Genomic DNA, 18394 nt, shown 5'->3' with positions numbered 1-18394 from the left:
CGGTCTGTCCCTGGGTGTTTGAGTAGGAGAGAAAACCACTCTCGTTTTTCCTCTGAAACTTTAAAGCTTAATCCCACGTCATGTGAATATACGTCAGAATTCTTTGTAATCCCACATCATGTGAGTATACGTCAGAATTCTTTGTATAGGGCGGCACCTGTGGCTCAAAGGAGCAGGGCGCTGGTCCCATATGCCAGAGGTGGTGGGTTCAAACCCAGCCCTGGCCAAAACTGCAAAAAAAAAAAAAAAAGAATTCTTTGTATAATAAAATTGCGCTTTTTGCTCCCATATAGTTAAGTGAAAACTGCAAGGTAGAGAGAGGTGCAGCGAACACTTTGCTGCCATTTATCCGAAAGCCAACAAGAGGGCACAAACGTGTGTATATGTGTGTGCATGTACCTATATGTTGGCTTATGTTTCAAAAAAGTCAATGGATAACTCAGAAAAATTTTTAAAGATGGTTACCTAGGCTGGCACAGTGGCTGGTGTCTATAATCCCAGCACTTTAGGAAGCTGAAGCAAGAGAATCACCTGAGGCCAGTTCCACACCAGTCTGGCAAACACAGTGAAACCCCATTTCTACAAAAAGAAAAAATATACAAAACTTAGTCAGGTATGGTGGCATCTGCCTGTAGTTTCAGCTACTTGGGAGGCTGTGGCAGGAGGATCACTGGAGCCCAGGAGTTTGAAGGTGCAGTGGTTTATGAACATGCCACTGCAATCTAACCTACATGACAGAGCAAGACTGTGTCTCAAAGTAAAAAAAAAAAAAAAAAAAAAGATAAGAGAGGACTAGGGTGGAAGAGACAGGGATAGTGAGACTTCTCTAAAAACACCAATACGCCTTATCTGAGAAGACTTGATTTTGGAAATATGCAACTATTTTACATCATTATAAAGCAAAATTAAATTTTAATTTAAAAAATTAGATTGTTAAAAGCAATATCACACAAATGAACCTACCATAGTAATCTGACTATATCGAGGCTTTTACACTAAGGACCCAAACAAACAAAAATCTAAAAATATTTTTAGTAATATTAATTTTTAGTAACAATAGTGGTATTGTAATTCTGAAACCACATATGTATATACAGTAATATTACTGTTATTAATATATTTATGTATACAAACATATGTAAGCATGTATATATACAAATATACAGATATTAATAAATAGATGTGAAATAAATGTTTTGAAAACACAGCACTTTGGAGAAATGGCTGATTCCAGGCTAGGGACAGAAAATATGTCCAGAGCCAGAACCTGGAAAGTCTGATCAAAAAACAAAGAAGCCATCAAAGACCACTGGGGCCAAATCTCAATGCTAAGGGAGTCATCCGTATAAACTACTTTAAAAAACAAAATGCAAGGCAGACTGAGGGGAAAAAACCCAAAATGGTAATGGACTTTGGCTTTGAGTGCTAATCTCCTTTGTTCCTTGTTCTTTCCCTCAAGCAAGTCTTTTATCACCTCCTTATTATATAGAAAAGGGATTTTTCTGCAGTCTGGAGTTCATTCTCACTCCTTCTTAAAGATCCTCAGCTCCTTAAGGCCACCCTGAGCTCCAATCTCTCTCCTCGGCTCACAGGAACAGTTCCTTGGAAATTATTGCCCTTGGCATTTCCTGGTCTTCCCTAACATTGTAGTTACCTAAGGAGTCCTCTCCTACCCACAGCATTTTAACACCCTTCTGTGAAAACCTCAGGGGGTTGCCAAGGCCCTGACTTCCCAACCCACTCCCTCACTTTTTATCACCACCCTGCACCACGCACCACCCCTTGCCAGCCTGGCCCAGCCCAGTGGTTTCCACACTGTGGCAACCGGGGCTCGCCAGGCACACGAGGTGCCCTGTTCTCCCTGACGGAGACTCACAAACCCCCTTCTGCATGTTTGACTCCTCCAAGAAAAAAAAACAAGATGAAGTCCTCCCCCTGGTGTTTAGTTCTGCTACTTTATAACTGGTGTGAGGCTGGGCCTTTTTTCTCAGCTTCTCTAGATTTCCGCATCCCAGAGAAAGAATGTGGTTAATATTAACATAAAATAACAAGTGCTCACCTTCACTCTCCTCCCCAGACCTCACTTCCTGACGGACCTACAGCCATCAGGATGTTCTTACTTCATCTAGAAAGCAAAATAACATAAAAACCCCTCTTGCAGTGCTCTTTGCCGTTCTTCATTGTGAGTTTTATTAGTACGTATTTCATTTCTTAGCCCATTAATGAGTAGAGATTAAAAGGTGGATACCATCTCTACTTCAGGAAACTCCAGTTGCAGAGGCAAATATAAAAGCAGTTAGTTGTAATGCTACTTTTTACACCTAATTGCCAAAACTCACATTCCCTCCACTTTAAGGTAGACTGTGGAGCTTGGCAGTGGGGTGTTAGGCTTTCCCTGAGAGTCTGATCTGGGGGCTCCCTACATAGTAAAACGGGAGTCATCACAAAACTCATGGGCTCACACATGCTTAAAAATGCCTGGTAATGAGAAAATGCCAATTCGTTTCCCTCCCTTCATGCCTACCAAGATTATTTTTAGGTTTCTATCTTAGTTCCTCCATTAGTATCAACTGTTACAGTCAATATTTCTAATGAAAAGCACATATTAAAACATGGTAATGGCAGTTTTCTAAACTAAGCATCCATTTATATGAACTCCAAACATTAAAGCTTCCCAGTGAAGTTCCTGATTTCTTTGGATATCTAGGAACACCACTCCAGCGGTTCTCAACCTGTGGGTCGCAACCCCTTTTTAACAATGAAAATACACTGCAGCATTAGGAAGGTTGAGAACCACTGATTTATACCATTTCATTTAGTTTGGTCCTCTCCCCAATGGGTATGTAGAAGGTAAACACAGCTTCTCAGATAAATCCAAAGCTGGACACGGCAAAGTCTGTGAACTGCCAGGTTGTAAACATTTTAAATTTTGTGGGCCATATATTTTCTTTTCTTTCTTTTTGTTACAGTTTTTGGCTGGGGCGGGGTATGAACCCACCACCTTCCACATACGGGACCGGTACCCTAAACTCCTTGAGCCACAGGCGCTGCCCTGTCTTTGTTTTCTTAAGCAACCCTTTACCAATGTTAGAAAAAGAAACAAACATACTTAGCTCACACACTGTACGAATACAGACCACAAAGGGCCTGGCCTGCCGACTAGAGTTTGTCAACCCCTAGTCTGAAGAATTATTAGAGCCTTAAGCCAGGGGTCCTCAAACTTTTTAAACAGGGGGCCAGTTCACTGTCCCTCAGACCACTGGAGGACAAGACTATAGTTTAAAAAAAACAACTATGAACAAATTCCTATGCACACTGCACATCTTATTTGAAGTAAAAAAACAAAACGGGAACAAATACAATCACACCGCCTCAGTTTGAGGACCCCGCAAGTTAGACAATGCCTTTTGTGTGTTCTGATTCTCATGGTCTCTACCACTACATGACAGGTCTCAAGGCACAGCATGCATTTATTAAGTATTTGAAAGGTTGATAAGAACAAGCCAGATCTTGTAAAATTGCTGTTAATTCTTAAGTTAGCAAGGAAAACAATGTTGTACAGCTTCCTGGACACATGTTGTCTATGAGGCATCATGGTTGTCTTAGCCCATTTTTCTTTTTTTTTTCAGCATTTGGCCAGGGCTGGGTTTGAACCCGCCACCTTCCGTTGAATCACAGGCGCTGCCCTGTCTTAGCCCATTCTTCTAATTACGGCTATTAGTTGCATCAGCAAGCGAGGTCCCCAGCTGACCATTGACCTTCAGAAATGTAAATCAAAAGGGAAACTTCAAGACAATGTGGAAAATAGCTTTTTTATTTAAATACAAAAAAATCAGAGTTAAGTGCAGTAAGATTGAGCATTTTTTTAAAAAGCAAACAATTTAGAACAAAACTTTTTATTATTAAAATAAAAACCTTTATATAAAAGCATTACAGATCAAAAGCCGTATTTACAGTTAGTGATTCAATGTCCAATTATGTTCCAAACACCAAAATAAGCAAGGAAACTAGAGGCGCAAACATTTAAGATTCCACCTCTAGCAAACAATCTGATTAATGCAGAAGACAAGGGAAGTACAGGCTGTAGCATCTGCCCAGAAACTAAACAGGCAGAGGTGTTGAGTTAACACATTGTTTAAAGTTACCCATCTCCAGTGGCCGGCGCTCACGCCTGTAATCCTGACACTCTGGGAGGCCAATGCAGGTGCATTGCTCGAGCTCACACAGCCCAAGCAAGAGCAAGATCCCACCTCTACTAAAAATAGAAAAACTAGCCAGACATGGTGGTGCACGCCTGCAGTCCCAGGAGACTGAGGCAAAAGGATTGCTCAAACCCAAGAATTTGAGATTGCTGTGAGCTATGACGCCATGGCACTCTGCCCAGAGACTGAGTCTGTCTCAAAAAAAAAAAAAAAAGTAACCCATTTCCAAAAAGGCACTGCTCACTGTTATAATAAAAGTGCTTATCTAAACATGAACCCTGTGCCTAGCTTATAATTTCTTCAAGAAACTGCAAAGAATCATATACTAGTTTTTTGTTGTTGTTGCAGTTTGGCGGGAGCCAGGTTCGAACACACCACCCTTGTGGGGCCAGCGTCTCACTCACTGAGCCACAGGTGCCGCCCCAGTATACTAGTTATTAATATCAAGGTTTCCATGCAAAATGGCCCAAGAATTTATTTGAAATGCCTGACATAGGAATTGAAATAAACTTCGCAAACTGCAATTCTACTAAAGTTTTAAACCAAGAATTCCAATCAGCCTACTCCTGAAGTTTCACCATCCTAATTTCTCAGGATGTCTAAGTTCAAAATGTAACACTGTAATCAAACCTTTGGATCATGATTGCTTACTAGCCGGATGCACCACTTAACCTTAGGGTAGAAGAAATGAGCAGCAACTAAGTCTCAAGTGTATAGTAAATACCAGGCGTGGAATACTCTCATGAGAGGCATCTGAAATAATATACTTTACTTTGCAACAATCACCTAATTTTTCCACATAATTTTAAGACTTTTGTGCCTTGATTGTTAAAAATGTCAGCTAGTTTGAAGACTAAATTATACTCATTGTTTTTATGTAAACAAGTTAGAGGACTGTTCTCTGAAATTCAATAAATCTAGTTAGTTAACTCAACCACTGTGTTTCTAAGTGCTTGGGTTTGATGGGTGGATTCCAGAGTTATTTCAACATCCACTAAATCAAACGCACATCCACAAAATTGTCATTTAAAAGGAATTCAGAAACTAAGCAGCAGAAGAGGACCATTAGAAATAGAGGGGAATGCTATGAGGTGGGACCCCGTGGGGGAAGAGGAGAAACTTCGGGAGGGCAAAGTATAACGAGGAATATACCTTCCGTGATGCCCCAGCAACACGTGTGAGGACTGAGACTAACTTGACTGGAGTTTCCTTTAAAACAGACTGATCAAGATTCTTGATTCAGGTTTCAATCATTGACAAAACTGAAAACTTTAAGAAGGGAGATCTGAGAAAGTGGAAGGCAGGCATCAAATCTTCCAGATACTATGCTTGCATTTCAAATTCCTGTTTCAGACTGTGAAAGAGAAAAGGAAACATGTTAGGACATAGTTTTCAACCTCAGAATTCTTTTGAAAGCCTAATTCATTAAAAAAAAAAAAAGATTTTATTGAGCTGGAACATACAGATGATCACATGTACACGGTTTAATGTAGAACTTGAATTACACACACACACCCCCAGGTTACCACCAGGCAAGATATAAAACGTTCCCAACATGCCCCTTTCTAGTCAATACCCACCCTGCCAGAGATAACCACCATCCTGACTTCAATCACCTTTTTATTAAGATATAAATGAACGATAAGATTCAAGTACAGAAGAGAAGAAAAAGCAGCCATTACCTTTTCAAGTAAGCGTGTACATTCCCAAAGCCATGGTACTTGGCTAAATACACAAGCACCCCAGTTGCACACCGTCCATCTCGCTGCCGGCAGAAACTGCAGTTGCAGATTCCTCGACAAGGTGGGCAATGCCAATTCTGAAGAAGAATTGTGAAAAAAAGCAATTAAATTAAACCTTACCTTCCCCCACCTATCTACTCTTTTTCACCCTTTAAGGTGGGTATTGTCTATTACATTAAAACCTTTTTTTGGATAAAAAATTACAGTATGATAAATGTGTTAGTCATGCCTAATGTTTCCTTAGGAAACCAAGAGAAAAAGTTACACAGCAGCTACCAGGGATAAATGGAGATCCTTGGATAGTTCAGAGGCCAGCACTATGGAAACACTCTCGCCTATGCAGGTTTAACACTCTAAATTAATCTACCTCTCCTAAAAGAACACCACATTACAATAAGGGCTCAATCCTTTCCTGTCCTTAATCAGCTTGTGGCTGACCTTCAAAAGTCCACCTCTCCAAGGCACCTACCGCATCCAGCAGAGCATCCCTGACCTCTTCACCATATCGATTTCGAAGGCAGGGGCCGCAGAACTGGCCTCGAACACCCCAGCAGTCTGTGTTTCTGCAGTTTGTTTTGGTATCAATAGTTTTCTGACGGCACTGATGACAAGTAGAGCCCTGTAAATAATGAATAAATTTTAAAAACATGGCTTTTTATAGAGAAAAATGGCATAAAGAATGTTCTTTGTGGTCGTCTGACATTTTATCTTAGAATCTTTTTTTTTTTTATGTAGAGACAGAGTTTCACTTTATCACCCTTGGTAGAGTGCCGTGGCGTCACACAGCTCACAGCAACCTCCAACTCCTGGGCTTAGGCGATTCTCCTGCCTCAGCCTCAGGAGTAGCTGGGACTACAGGCGCCCGCCACAACGCCCGGCTATTTTTTTGTTGCAGTTTGGCCGGGGCCAGGTTTGAACCCGCCACCCTCGGCATATGGGGCCAGTGCCCTGCTCACTGAGCCACAGGCGCCGCCTTTATCTTAGAATCTTATTTTACATCTGCATAAACATGTCTATGCCACGGCATGGAAACTATCCTAAGCACAGTGATTTCATTCACTTAACAGACAGATGTAATAGTTAATGTTATCACAGCTCCTTTAAAAATGATTGTATGAGCTGGCTATGGTGGCTTGGACCTGTAATCCTAGCCACTTGGGAGGCTGAGGTGGGAGAACTGCATGAGGCCAGGAGTTTGAGACCAGCCTGAGCAGCACAGTGAGACCCTAAGACCCGTCTCTAAAAAAAAAAAAAAGAGAGAAAACAGAGAAATAATTTTTCTTACCAATATAAAAAAATAACCTGCCCAAATCCATTTTTATCTTTAGCACACCACTCAACACTTCTCTCTCTATATATATAAACATAATAGACACAAAACATATATTGAGTGAAATCAATTTCTAAGTCAGGAGGAAAGATTTAATAGTACTGCAGACTTAGTAGGCAGATAATTCAAGTAAAAGAGGGCTACACACCATAACATAAACATCTTTCCTTGTATAGAAAAACACAGGCACATGTCCCATATGCCAACCCCTTTAGAGCCAAGTAACACTCTGGGGCAGAAGCGCTCCTTCTCCCACAGGTGTAACTAAAGCCCCCTACCAGCGAACGGCTATATATCTTCTCTCGAGAGTTGCTGCAGATATTCTCCAATTCTTCCTCTGTAATTTCCTCCACTGGACGAATTATATGTGGAAGGGTCATGGATCTAGAGTGACGACGTCTGGGCATGTCATCTTCCTGAGGACAAGGAACAGGAAACACAAGCGTGTCCTTACTGGTGCTCACCAGGTTGAATCTTTGATACTCTTACTTATAATTTCTTCACAGAAAATTCAACCTGAAAATCCTCCTTAGAGCTTGTGGAAAGAGAGCACATTGTAAGCCTACTATAAGCGTAACTGGATAATATTATGGCAATGATTCCTGTAGTGAGAAGAACTTAGATAACCTGATTCCTGCCTGCTAATAATCAAATTCGTTTTTGTGACATTACATTTGACATGGATCATCCAGAGTTGAGGCTATGTGTACACCTGTGCCACATATGTGATACTGGCCCTACAGCTGATGAAAAACAGAAGAGCAAGTACAAATGAGGGGAGAACTCACGTTTGTATAGCCATCCACGGTCTTCCTCTTTCTCACCAACATGTACTTATCCTCTTCCTCTTCTTCCTCCATAGGTAAAGCACTAAGGGACTCGAGGATCCGTGACCTTGACCTGGTAATAGGACGTGCTCTCCGGTCAGGGTTTCTCCTGGAAGCAACGCCTGGGAATGACTGCCTTTGGGGTCGCCTTGATTGCTAAATAAAACACATATGATGGAACCCATTTATTTCATAATTAATAGAAGTAGCACTTTAGAAAATCCACACCTTCTCCTTACCTAAGAATGTTTTAAGTATAAAGAAAACTCTATTTTCTCATTTTCTTTGTTCTGTTTATCACGCGTGGAAAACGAGCCCAAAAATCCATATAGCCATTGTAAGTTTGCTTTTGTAACATCAAGCCCAGTTAGTTTCTTTCAAATTGAAAGATCATCTATTTATTCTTCTACCTTATAAAGATGTAAGAACTGATCTTGTGTTCTAACTTTGCTCTGATGTTCTGGAACATACTTGAGGTTTCTACATCACATAACAGAGGAATGTAGGTATGTATGGTTTTCCGATTCCCAAATTCTACCAGCTTAGTTCCTCAGGATATAATCATATGATTATTAGGCCATGACTTGGTTAAAAATTTGTGTTTTACTTCTTTTTTGTTGTCAGATGTTAAAAACATTTATTTCCAAAACAAAAACAAACAAACAAAAAAAACATTTATTTCCACGTGGAAGGAATGTGCCAAACCTAGGGATGTAGAAAAAAGTTTGCAGTCTTCATTCTCTGTCTTTGAAGGGCTTAGTATCACCGAGGAAGAGAGAAATAACCAATCAAAAGGGAGTTGAGGCTGGGCACAGTGCCAGTCTGAGCCTGTAATCTCAGCTCTTCGGGCGACAAAGGCAGGAGGTTTGCTTGAGACCCAGAGTTTGAGGCCAGCCTGAGCAACATCCTTAGATACCCTCCTTCTCTACAGAAAATTAAAAAAATGTCTTGGGAGGCTGTGGCAGGAGCACTGATTGCACTCCAGCATGGACAAGGGACCGACACTCCGTCTCTAAGAAAAGAAGGGATTTGGATGCCAAAGGAGGACGGCAGAGGAATGCCGACCTGCATCCTGAAGGTGAGGAACATTATCCAGAGATCCGTCTGAGAGGCCTCCATGTTACTAGCTCTCCCTCATCCTCTATAATACCACAAGATAAGGAAGTTGGATTTAAAATACTGTATAACAAGCCTATGCCTTAAGCCCGCCCAAAACACTACTATACAAATAAGGACTTCTACTTACCAAACTGGGGCCTGGGAAGGAACGTCTTCCAGGGAATGAGCCAGGAAAGCTTTCTAATTCTGACATGAGTTTCGCAAGCTAGAATGGGAAGAAATTAAGCAGAAATCACTGGCTGAGAATACCTGCTGAAAATGAGCAACTAACTTGTAGAAAATACACCAGCATATCTTGTGGCTTTATATTTAATAAGTTGATATATTCAAAGAGTTTCTGATTTCTGCTCTACATTTAACCAGGGCTTTAACAGATTAGGGAGTTAGTTCAGGGAAAGAAACACTTTTAAAGCACACATTTGAAGACTTCACAACTATACAGAAAATAATTCTAAGGACACAGGTGTCAGTAATATGTCACATACAGGAGAAAATTAGTTCTAACACATTCAAATTCAGATACCTACCATTGCTTTGTTTTGCTTTATATTTAAAGCCCTTTTCTCCAAAAAATTCATGCCGCTTTCATCTTCTGAATCAGAAATGGACTCTGTCCCAGACTTCTCTGAAGGTTGGGGGGGCTCTGCTATTTTGCTTGCTGCCCCCCTGTTGTTTCGTGCTGGAAACTTCATTGCCACCCTAAGAGGTCCAGAGTGTCGGCACTGGCTCCGGGTCCTACAGCCTTCCCTGCCTGACTGCAGCCTCTAGTTAATCAGAACAATTGAGTCATTAATGATTTGACAATCAGATAAGCTGCACCAAACCAATCAGACTACAAAATCCCTTCTAAACAAAAGTTACTTAGCTCAAACACCAGATGACTTTTAACTAAACACTGACAGCTCTGGGTAACAAAATCAAGAATAGGTTAACTCTATGCTACGTGGGCCACACTGTTATAAGCTGTCTTCACGAGCCACTAACTTCTGAGACTTTTTTTTTTTTTTTTTTTTGAGATAAGAGTCTCACTCTCACCCTCAGTAGAGTGCTGTGGCGTCACACAGCTCACAGCAACTTCCAACTCTTGGGCTTACGCGATTCTCTCGCCTCAGCCTCCTGAGTAGCTGGGACTACAGGCGCCCGCCACAACACTCAGCTATTTTTTTGTTGCAGTTTGGCCGGGGGTCGGGTTTGAACCTGCCACCCTCGGTATATGGGACCGGCACCCTACTCACTGAGCCAAGAGGCGCCGCCCTGTTCTGAGACATTTTTTAAAATGTGAAAATTGTGTTTTGGTGCCAGAAGTTTATTAAAATATGAAAACTCATGACCCACCTGCCATTTCCTTAAAAATAGATCACGTATTTTAAAAGAATCCCTATAAGAACATATGTGCTCGCTTGTGAACATGATTTTAATGTTTATGAAAAATAAAACTAAATTGTCTTCTCTATTTTACAAAAATGTAATAAAAAATATATAAAATTGACCAGGTGTGGTGGCTCATGCCTGTAATCCTACTATTCTGGGAGGTGGAGATGGGTAGATCATTAGAACTCAGGAAATGGAGACCAGCCTGAGCAAGACCCCGTCTCTACTAAAAACAGAAAAATTAGTTGGGCATGGTGGGCGCTGGCAGTCCCACCTACCTGGGAGGCTGAGGCAAGAAGACTGCTTGAGCCCAAGAGTTTGATGTTGCTGTGAGCTATGACATCATAGCACTCTACCCAGGGTGACAAAGTTAGACTATCTCAAAAAACAAAACAAAATTAAAGAACAAATACTTCTATTGATAAAAAAAAAAAAAATACATAATTTACCATTTTAACTACTTTTATACACACAGGTCAATGCCGTTAAATACATTCACTCTGGGACGGTGCCTGTGGCTCAAAGGAGTAGGGCGCAGGCCCCATATGCAGGAGGTGGTGGGTTCAAACCCAGCCAAAAAAAACAGCAAAAAATAAATGAATAAATAAATATATTCACACTGCTGTGCAGCCATTACTACCATCAACCTGCAGAATGGTCTCATCTTCTCCAACTGAAACTCCACCCCCAATAAACAATTAACTCCCCATTCCTCCTTGCCCCCAGCAACCATCATCCTACTTTCTGTCTCTATAAAATATAAGTCAAAATCATGATACCACTTCATATCCACTAATAAAACTAAATCAGAAAGAAAATACCTAAGTGTTGGTATGAATGCAGAGAAACTCTAAGTATCTTCATACCTTGCCCATAGGAATGTAAAATGGTGAGGTCGCTTTGGAAAATAGCCTCTCAGCTCCTCAAAAGGTTAAACACAGAATTACTTACGCCAGCAATTCTAGTCCTAGGTATATGTCCACATAAAGACTTGTACATGAATGTTCACAATAGCATTATTCACACTAGCTGAGAAGTGCAAATGACCCAAGTATCCATCAACTGATGGATATATGTGGTTTATTCACATAATGGAATCTTCTGCAATAAAAGGAATGAAGAACTGACACATGGCACAACATAAACCTTGAAATACAGTAGAACCTCTATAAGTTGACCACCCAAGGGACTGTAACACACTGGTCAACTTAAGGAACTAGGCTACTGTACTGATACACGTGGTGTTGCATGTCCGACTATGAAAATCAGGTCAACATAAAGAGGTGGTCAACTATGGACATTCTACTGTAATTATGCAAAGTTTAAGAAGTCAGCCGCAAACACCACACGTGGTACGACTCCATTACATAGTATGTCCAGAATAGGCTCTATAGTAACAGAAAGTAGACTGTGACTGTCAGGGGCCAGGGTGCTGGGGAAAAAGTGAGGAGTGGCCGCTAATGAATATAGCTTCCTTTTTAAGGTGATAAAAACATTCCAAAATTGACTGTGGTGATGGCTGGAAAAAAAAAAAAAAAGGGGGAAAGAAAAAAAATACCACCCACAAAGTCTAAGAAATGAAAAATCCATTTTAACATTCAAAAATTTCTTGAATCCCCACCAAAAGCCTTAAGTCATTTTAGTGGCCATGGACTGTGAGAAGACAAAACAAAAACATTCAGGGGTTCTTAACACATTTAATCTATTGGCATTTCGTTAATCACAGCAAACGGTATCTATAAAAAGCTGAAACTCTGTCCAGAAATTGTTCAGGCTATTAATGTTTGGATCACATCCAGATCTGCAGACTGTCTCCAGCAATAAGCGCTGATTTGGACCAACATCACTTATTAGAAGAAACATTATGTTACCACAAACAGCAATAAAACACTCATTGGCCAGGCACTGTCACTTATTATCATGGAGACTCGAGTCATGATCTACCGACAGTGGATTCATGCCAGACCACAATGAGTCAAAGAGCATGCACCTGACTATAAATCAGCACCCTGCTTCCTTTGTCGAGAAAGTCTTCACCAAAAAAAGTCTGCAAACCTAAACAGTATGCTCAGAAGCGTGAGACCGAGGCACAGCAGCAGTGGTGGCAGAAATTAAAGGTAAGGCAGCGTACAAAAGGAGTAAAAGTAGGAGCAGGGAGGGCCCTAGGTATCATTTTCTGTACCCAAGCTTGGGTACATGCATTATCATAGATTTTCAAGAAGCCAGCAAAGGTCCTGTATGGGAACCACCTTTTATTAAAGGCCTACTCTATGCTAGGCACCGGGCTGGGCACTTGAACTTATATGCAAATGTAGTTAATTGTTAGGACTCGCGCATTTCCTCTGATCAGGCTGAATTTTTGTGATAAGGGAAATATGAAGATTGGCCAATTTTAAAATCTCACCAATTTCCGAGATTTTCAGAGCCTGCAAAATGTTCATGATTTACAAGTAGGACTATATTAGTAAAAACTGCTTTAAGACATGAAGAAAATGCTTAAAATTTTAAAAAGGTCAACAAAATCTTCTGGCATGACTAAAATGAAAGTTGTAAGAAAAAAAAAATGTTTTAAACCAAAGTTACGTCATGCCTCTAAATACACTTTACTTCTTCATATTGGTGAAATTCTCAAACTCACCATTCCATCTTGTATCTCACTCTCTGAGAAACCGCAAAATGATTCACTGTCAGAGTCGGCATGAAAAATACTGGCCAGTTCGTTAGTGACATCTGGCCTTGGTTTCTGCAAAAATCCACAATGGTCTAACACATCTTGCACCTCACTTTCTGAAAAGCCGCAGAAAGATTCATCATCAGAGTCCTCATAAAAAACATTTGCCAGTTCTTCACTGATATCTGACCTGAATTTAGGTTTCTGTAAAATAAATAAATAAATGTGGTTGTGCATTTTTTTTTCTTTTTCAAGAACCAATTTTCCATAAACCGTGCAGAGAGCAAATCACATTTACAAGTGCACTACAAGAGAATAGCTTTTGTTACAAAGAAAAATGGTTCAGAGGTTTACAAATGATTTCTGAGTTGTTATGGCAAATCATCATGCATGTTAGGTTAGGCGACATTTCAAAAGGATAGAATAAGTAGCTAATCTACCTCCAACAATTACTACCTAGAACCACAGCAAAAAGTGAAATGAAATTACAGTGCATTCTGTATTTTCATAACGACTGTATAGAAATGTAGGCAAAAAGCAAGCAGTTTTAATCATGCACAAAGCATTTGGGGCATTTTGAGCACTGCAGACTCAATTCTGTTTATTCTTAGGCAGCATTTACCGTGTTTGCAAAATTATCAGAAGCAAAGCTGTCACAACTGTCATCAGAGGATGACGAGGTTTCCATGGAAATCAACTTCACATATCTGAATTTTTTGAAGTTCTTCTTTACTCCAGGATCCTTTTGCTACAAATGGAAATGGCAATGATATTAAGTCAGATGCTTGCTTTATTTAACTAAAGGTTAAGATTTTTGAGGTTAGTAGTTTAAACAACACAGAATAGCTATGTCCATTTCTTATATCCTAAACAGAAAAAAGAAAGGATTTACAATTTCTGCAAGACATTTTTAAAACCAGGCCAAATCCTAAGATCCCTTTGGAGGAAAATTCCACTAACATTTACCAATTTACTCACACATTTGCAGAGCTACCTCCCTAGTCACCTTAAGAGCCCCTAAGCTTTTAGCATTATATTGAGCTCCATACAAGTTTTTTTTTTTTTTTTGCAGGTTTTTGGCTGAAGCTGGGTTTGAACCCGCTACCTCTGGCATATGGGGCCAGCGCCCTACTCCTTTGAGCCACAGGAGCCACCCTCCATACAAGTTTTTAATGCTGAACTCCCTAAGATCCAATCTTTATAAGAAATTAAATTGTACTTCTGAAAGTAAATTTCAAAAGAACAAAATGGCAGAGCGATTTTTTTCTCCCACAGCCAAAATCAAGTATTTTTATGTAAGTTTTAGGGTATGTACTGTGATGTTCATTTCCCAAACTACAAAATGTGCGCTAGACCTCTACTTCAAGACAGCAGGTTTCCAAACAACCTCAGTTCCAATGAGGAAGGATAGGGCGGCACCTGTGGCTCAAGGAGTAGGGTGCCGGTCCCATATGCCAGAGGTGGCGGGTTCAAACCTAGCCCTGGCCAAAAACCAAAAAAAAAAAAAGAGGAAGGATATAGTTCCACACAAGTCCTTACCAAATTAAATCAATCAACCCAAGGTCAAACACCACTCTAAACCAAGGTGGGATATGTGACTTCATTTTAGCACTTTAGGTTGACATTCAGCTCTTTCTGCCATCCTTTCTGCCAGAATCTGACATTCCTGCTACACAAGACTTAACAGTTTAAAAGTCCTTTCAAAAGGTGCAAATGACTTGCAGATTCAGAAATGCTTCACTCATTGGTAACACTGAACAGCCCTGCACTGATAATCACAAAATGCACTTGGTACCTATCTTGTGTGAAAGGATTAACAGTTTCTGCTATTCATTTCTTAAGTGTTGTATTAGTTCCTATATCTTTATTTTTTTATATGAGGCCATGGAATAACAGAAGTGATTTATTACACTGAAAAACTTCTGAAGGGGCAAGCTCTGCTACATTTCCCAAAAAATAATGCTTCAAAGTCAGATGAACAGAAACACTCTCGCCTTCCTTCTTCGCCTAACATTCCACATTCCAATCTCTTGCAAATAATTATTTTCATGATGATGGCCCCCAACCTCCTTGTGCACCTAAGTAGACTCCATTCATCCCATCATCTTAGGAAGTTTTGTCTTTTGTCCTTTGAGGCAAGCAGGAAGATGTGATAATAGGTAGAGCTATTAAATATAGAGGTTACATACGCATGGGACACAATACATGTTAGGAGCTGAAAGGGATCTCTCTCAGAAGCCCACTACCCCCCATTTTACAGATAGAAAATTCAAGGCCCCAGGGAGGTGTAATAGACTGCAAGATCGCAGGGCTCGAAGGACTGCAATCTTCTAAAATACCACTGCTCCTTGTATTATTGCAGGAATCAGCGCCATTCACTCATGAATCTACCTGCAAGCACTCGGAGGGCCAAGATCGCCTCAAGGGAGAAATTCTTTTGGAAGACGGCAGGGAACATTTGCTGAGCTTTAACAAGTTAGCACCTGCCAAGAAGTTATTTACTACGCAAATACATTTTCGGAGGAAAAGAGAGAAAAACCAAAGTAAATGGTCATGACCATTATTTTTTTATAGCAGGGCAAATAACTAATACCATTTTACATCAGGTGTTTTTCGTGCCAGCCACTATATTAAGAATGCTTTTCCACCATCCTTTATTCTACCAAAGGTGCCATCATGGCTCTTAACCTTAACAAATAACTGTGGCTTAGAGATGTAAAATCTCAATTCCCACAGTGGCCCAAATTTAAACCCAGGGACGTCAGATTCCAAGGCCAGCAACGCTTGGCTTTTCTTCCTCCTGAGAACCAATGCCCATACCACGCCCCGCCCCCCACAGAGCCCCCGCCTGACATTTATTTTTAGCGTGTTGTGCTCTTCCTTTCTACCCCAACCCCCATTCCCCTACCCTCTCCAGAAGCAGACCCCACTTTCCGGCTTCCGTTAGAGCAAAAAGTAACGTTCCACTCAGGGCAACATCCTGCAGTTCAGATTAAGGGTGGAGGGGTAAAGTGTAGTGGAAGTGGATGAGCAGCAACGGGTTGACGAACGAATAGTTTGGACCACAGAGCCCTTTAACTGCACTTAATCACAGCCCGAGACTAAAGATGTCTCCCTCCACGTGCGCAACCCAAGTTGTAAGAGACCGGTTTGGCAAAACCTTACAACTTCAAACTCTCTGGCCCTCAGCAGTTAGAAGCGGCCGAAGCTCTCGCTAGGGCTAGAGGCTGCGGGCAAACTCTCAGGGCACGGGGAGACCGGCTCCAGCTGGCGGGCACAATCGGGGACCTGCCAGTATCTAACCGCTGTCCGGCCCCCGGCGGACGCACGTGCCACGGGCTCCCCAGCGCTGCCAACCATCCGGCAAACCGCTCCAATCTCCACGCCGGGTGCGCACACCTGAGCGAAACGCCCCCACTAGCCCTAAGATACCGCAGGCGCACAAATCTGGGGCTTGTCCCCGAAGACGACACCCAGGCCGGCCACCAGTTAGTTGATAAGTAGCACTCGCCTGCGGAGTTTAAGAGTGGGCCCGGCCCGTTCCCGGCTCCATTCAGCACCCACCGCGCCCGCCCCTCGGATTCACCCGCTCTGGCCTCACCGGCACGCGGCGAGCATCCATGCTGGCTGGAGGCGAGCGCCCAGGCCGGCGCTCGGAGATGGGCGTGCGGAGAAGTTGCGCACGCCGCGCTGCCATCAAGCCGGAGTAGCTCGAGCCGCGCGGCCTGCGGGCGGGGCGCGCCGACCTGGACCCGTGGGGGTGGGGCCTGAGCCAGCTTTCCCGCGTTGGGAGGCAGGTCCTGAAAGCTGTGTTACTCGTCCCTCAACGCGCGACCCGTTGAAGTGCCAGAAAAAACTCGTTCCCTCAAATATTCTGATTTCCCAGGATATCCTTGGAAAATCCTAAAATCCACTTTGAAAACCTGCTCTTCAAGCGCTGCCAAGACCTTTCGTTTATGCAGCTGCGCGGGCCTGGGCGAGTGGCGCGAAAATGGTTCGTATTGCCCCGGAGTTAACAGACTGATTTGCATAAATTCTCCTCTGGCAAAAGGAAGGGAGCCGGGGGTAATGGAGAGCGGCGCGCGACTGGACGCGTCCCGGCGCTCAGCCCTTCCAGGGCTGCTTGCTGTTTACATTATTTTTTTTAAAAAAAATCATGGAATTCATCAGTTATTCCACTCTTCATTAACCGATCCTTTCCCTCGAGGTAGCCCCTCTTATCTGGTAACCACACCTTTATCTAAAACAACACAATGAGTTAAATCCTGATTTTTCTTTACAAAAAGCACAGGAAAACAACTTGTTTTACTTAAGATTTGTGTTTTTTAAGGTATTAAAAGGCTGCTGTAGTTTGGCGAAGGCTTATCTACGGTATACATAAATCTTCAGAAATTATCTGTCGGGCGTAGAAGCTGAAGACAGAGCTATTGTGGGTTGGCGATCTTCCTTTAGAATTTACTATTGCCTGAGTCAGAATGAACGAAAGGTAGTTTTTATTGCTCAAATTTGGCATTACAAAGAAATAAGCAAAGCATGAGGCATGTGAGTGAAGATCAAAATTATTGCTTTTAAAAGAAAAAGTGCAAGTAATTGGGTTGCTTTAAAAGACTTTGTAATCTTACTTGTAAAATAAGTTATTGAAATGAAAACATTCTCATTTTCCCCTCTACTTCAAACCTTTTCTCTCAGGAATAATTCTTTTACAGTAGATAGTAAGACAGCATGAGTGGATGCACTGAGTTCCTCTGGATATTACTAAAACTGAGAACAATGGATTGCAAGGAATCTTCTATGCCTTCTTAAACATACCTGTTCAGTGGTCACTGCCACTGTTCAAGGGACAAAGAATTCAGTGTCGTGAGGTAGGCACCAGGAAGAGGTTCTTGGTCTGGCAAAATTACTGGCATTAGAAGGAACATCTATAAATATTTGTTGAATGAATAAACAACTAAATGAACAATGAACTAAAACTGTCCTTAATGTCCTTGGGAATACAATTTTGTGCCACTAAAACGAAATATATGAGAATTTGGGGGTGGTGCCTGTGGCTCAACGGAGTAGGGCTCCAGCCCCATATGCCAGAGGTGGTGGGTTCAAACCCAGCCCCAGCCAAAAACTGCAAAAAAAAAATA

The 18394-nt window shown here is 41.7% G+C and overlaps 1 protein-coding gene across 2 annotated transcripts; it reads right to left on the bottom strand.

The window, feature by feature from the left end:
• Window positions 1-3780: 3780 nt before the first annotated feature.
• CDCA7 (cell division cycle associated 7) lies at window positions 3781-16993 on the bottom strand. 2 transcript variants are annotated; one of them, XM_053598100.1, is made up of 10 exons: window positions 16864-16993; window positions 13885-14010; window positions 13230-13466; window positions 9748-9984; window positions 9348-9425; window positions 8063-8257; window positions 7553-7690; window positions 6414-6563; window positions 5885-6021; window positions 3781-5556 (listed from the first exon to the last, which is right to left on the bottom strand). In XM_053598100.1, exons 1-10 carry the CDS (start codon window positions 16957-16959, stop codon window positions 5526-5528), a joined length of 1425 nt encoding a protein of 474 aa, XP_053454075.1. In that variant the 5' UTR covers window positions 16960-16993; the 3' UTR covers window positions 3781-5525. The 2 variants fall into 2 exon arrangements, with proteins under 2 accessions (XP_053454075.1, XP_053454076.1); XM_053598101.1 differs by lacking the exon at window positions 13230-13466.
• Window positions 16994-18394: the final 1401 nt, after the last annotated feature.

Source organism: Nycticebus coucang, chromosome 7, assembly GCF_027406575.1.
Source record: "Nycticebus coucang isolate mNycCou1 chromosome 7, mNycCou1.pri, whole genome shotgun sequence".
Taxonomy (NCBI): domain Eukaryota; kingdom Metazoa; phylum Chordata; class Mammalia; order Primates; family Lorisidae; genus Nycticebus; species Nycticebus coucang.
This window is presented reverse-complemented; position numbering and strand designations above follow the sequence as displayed.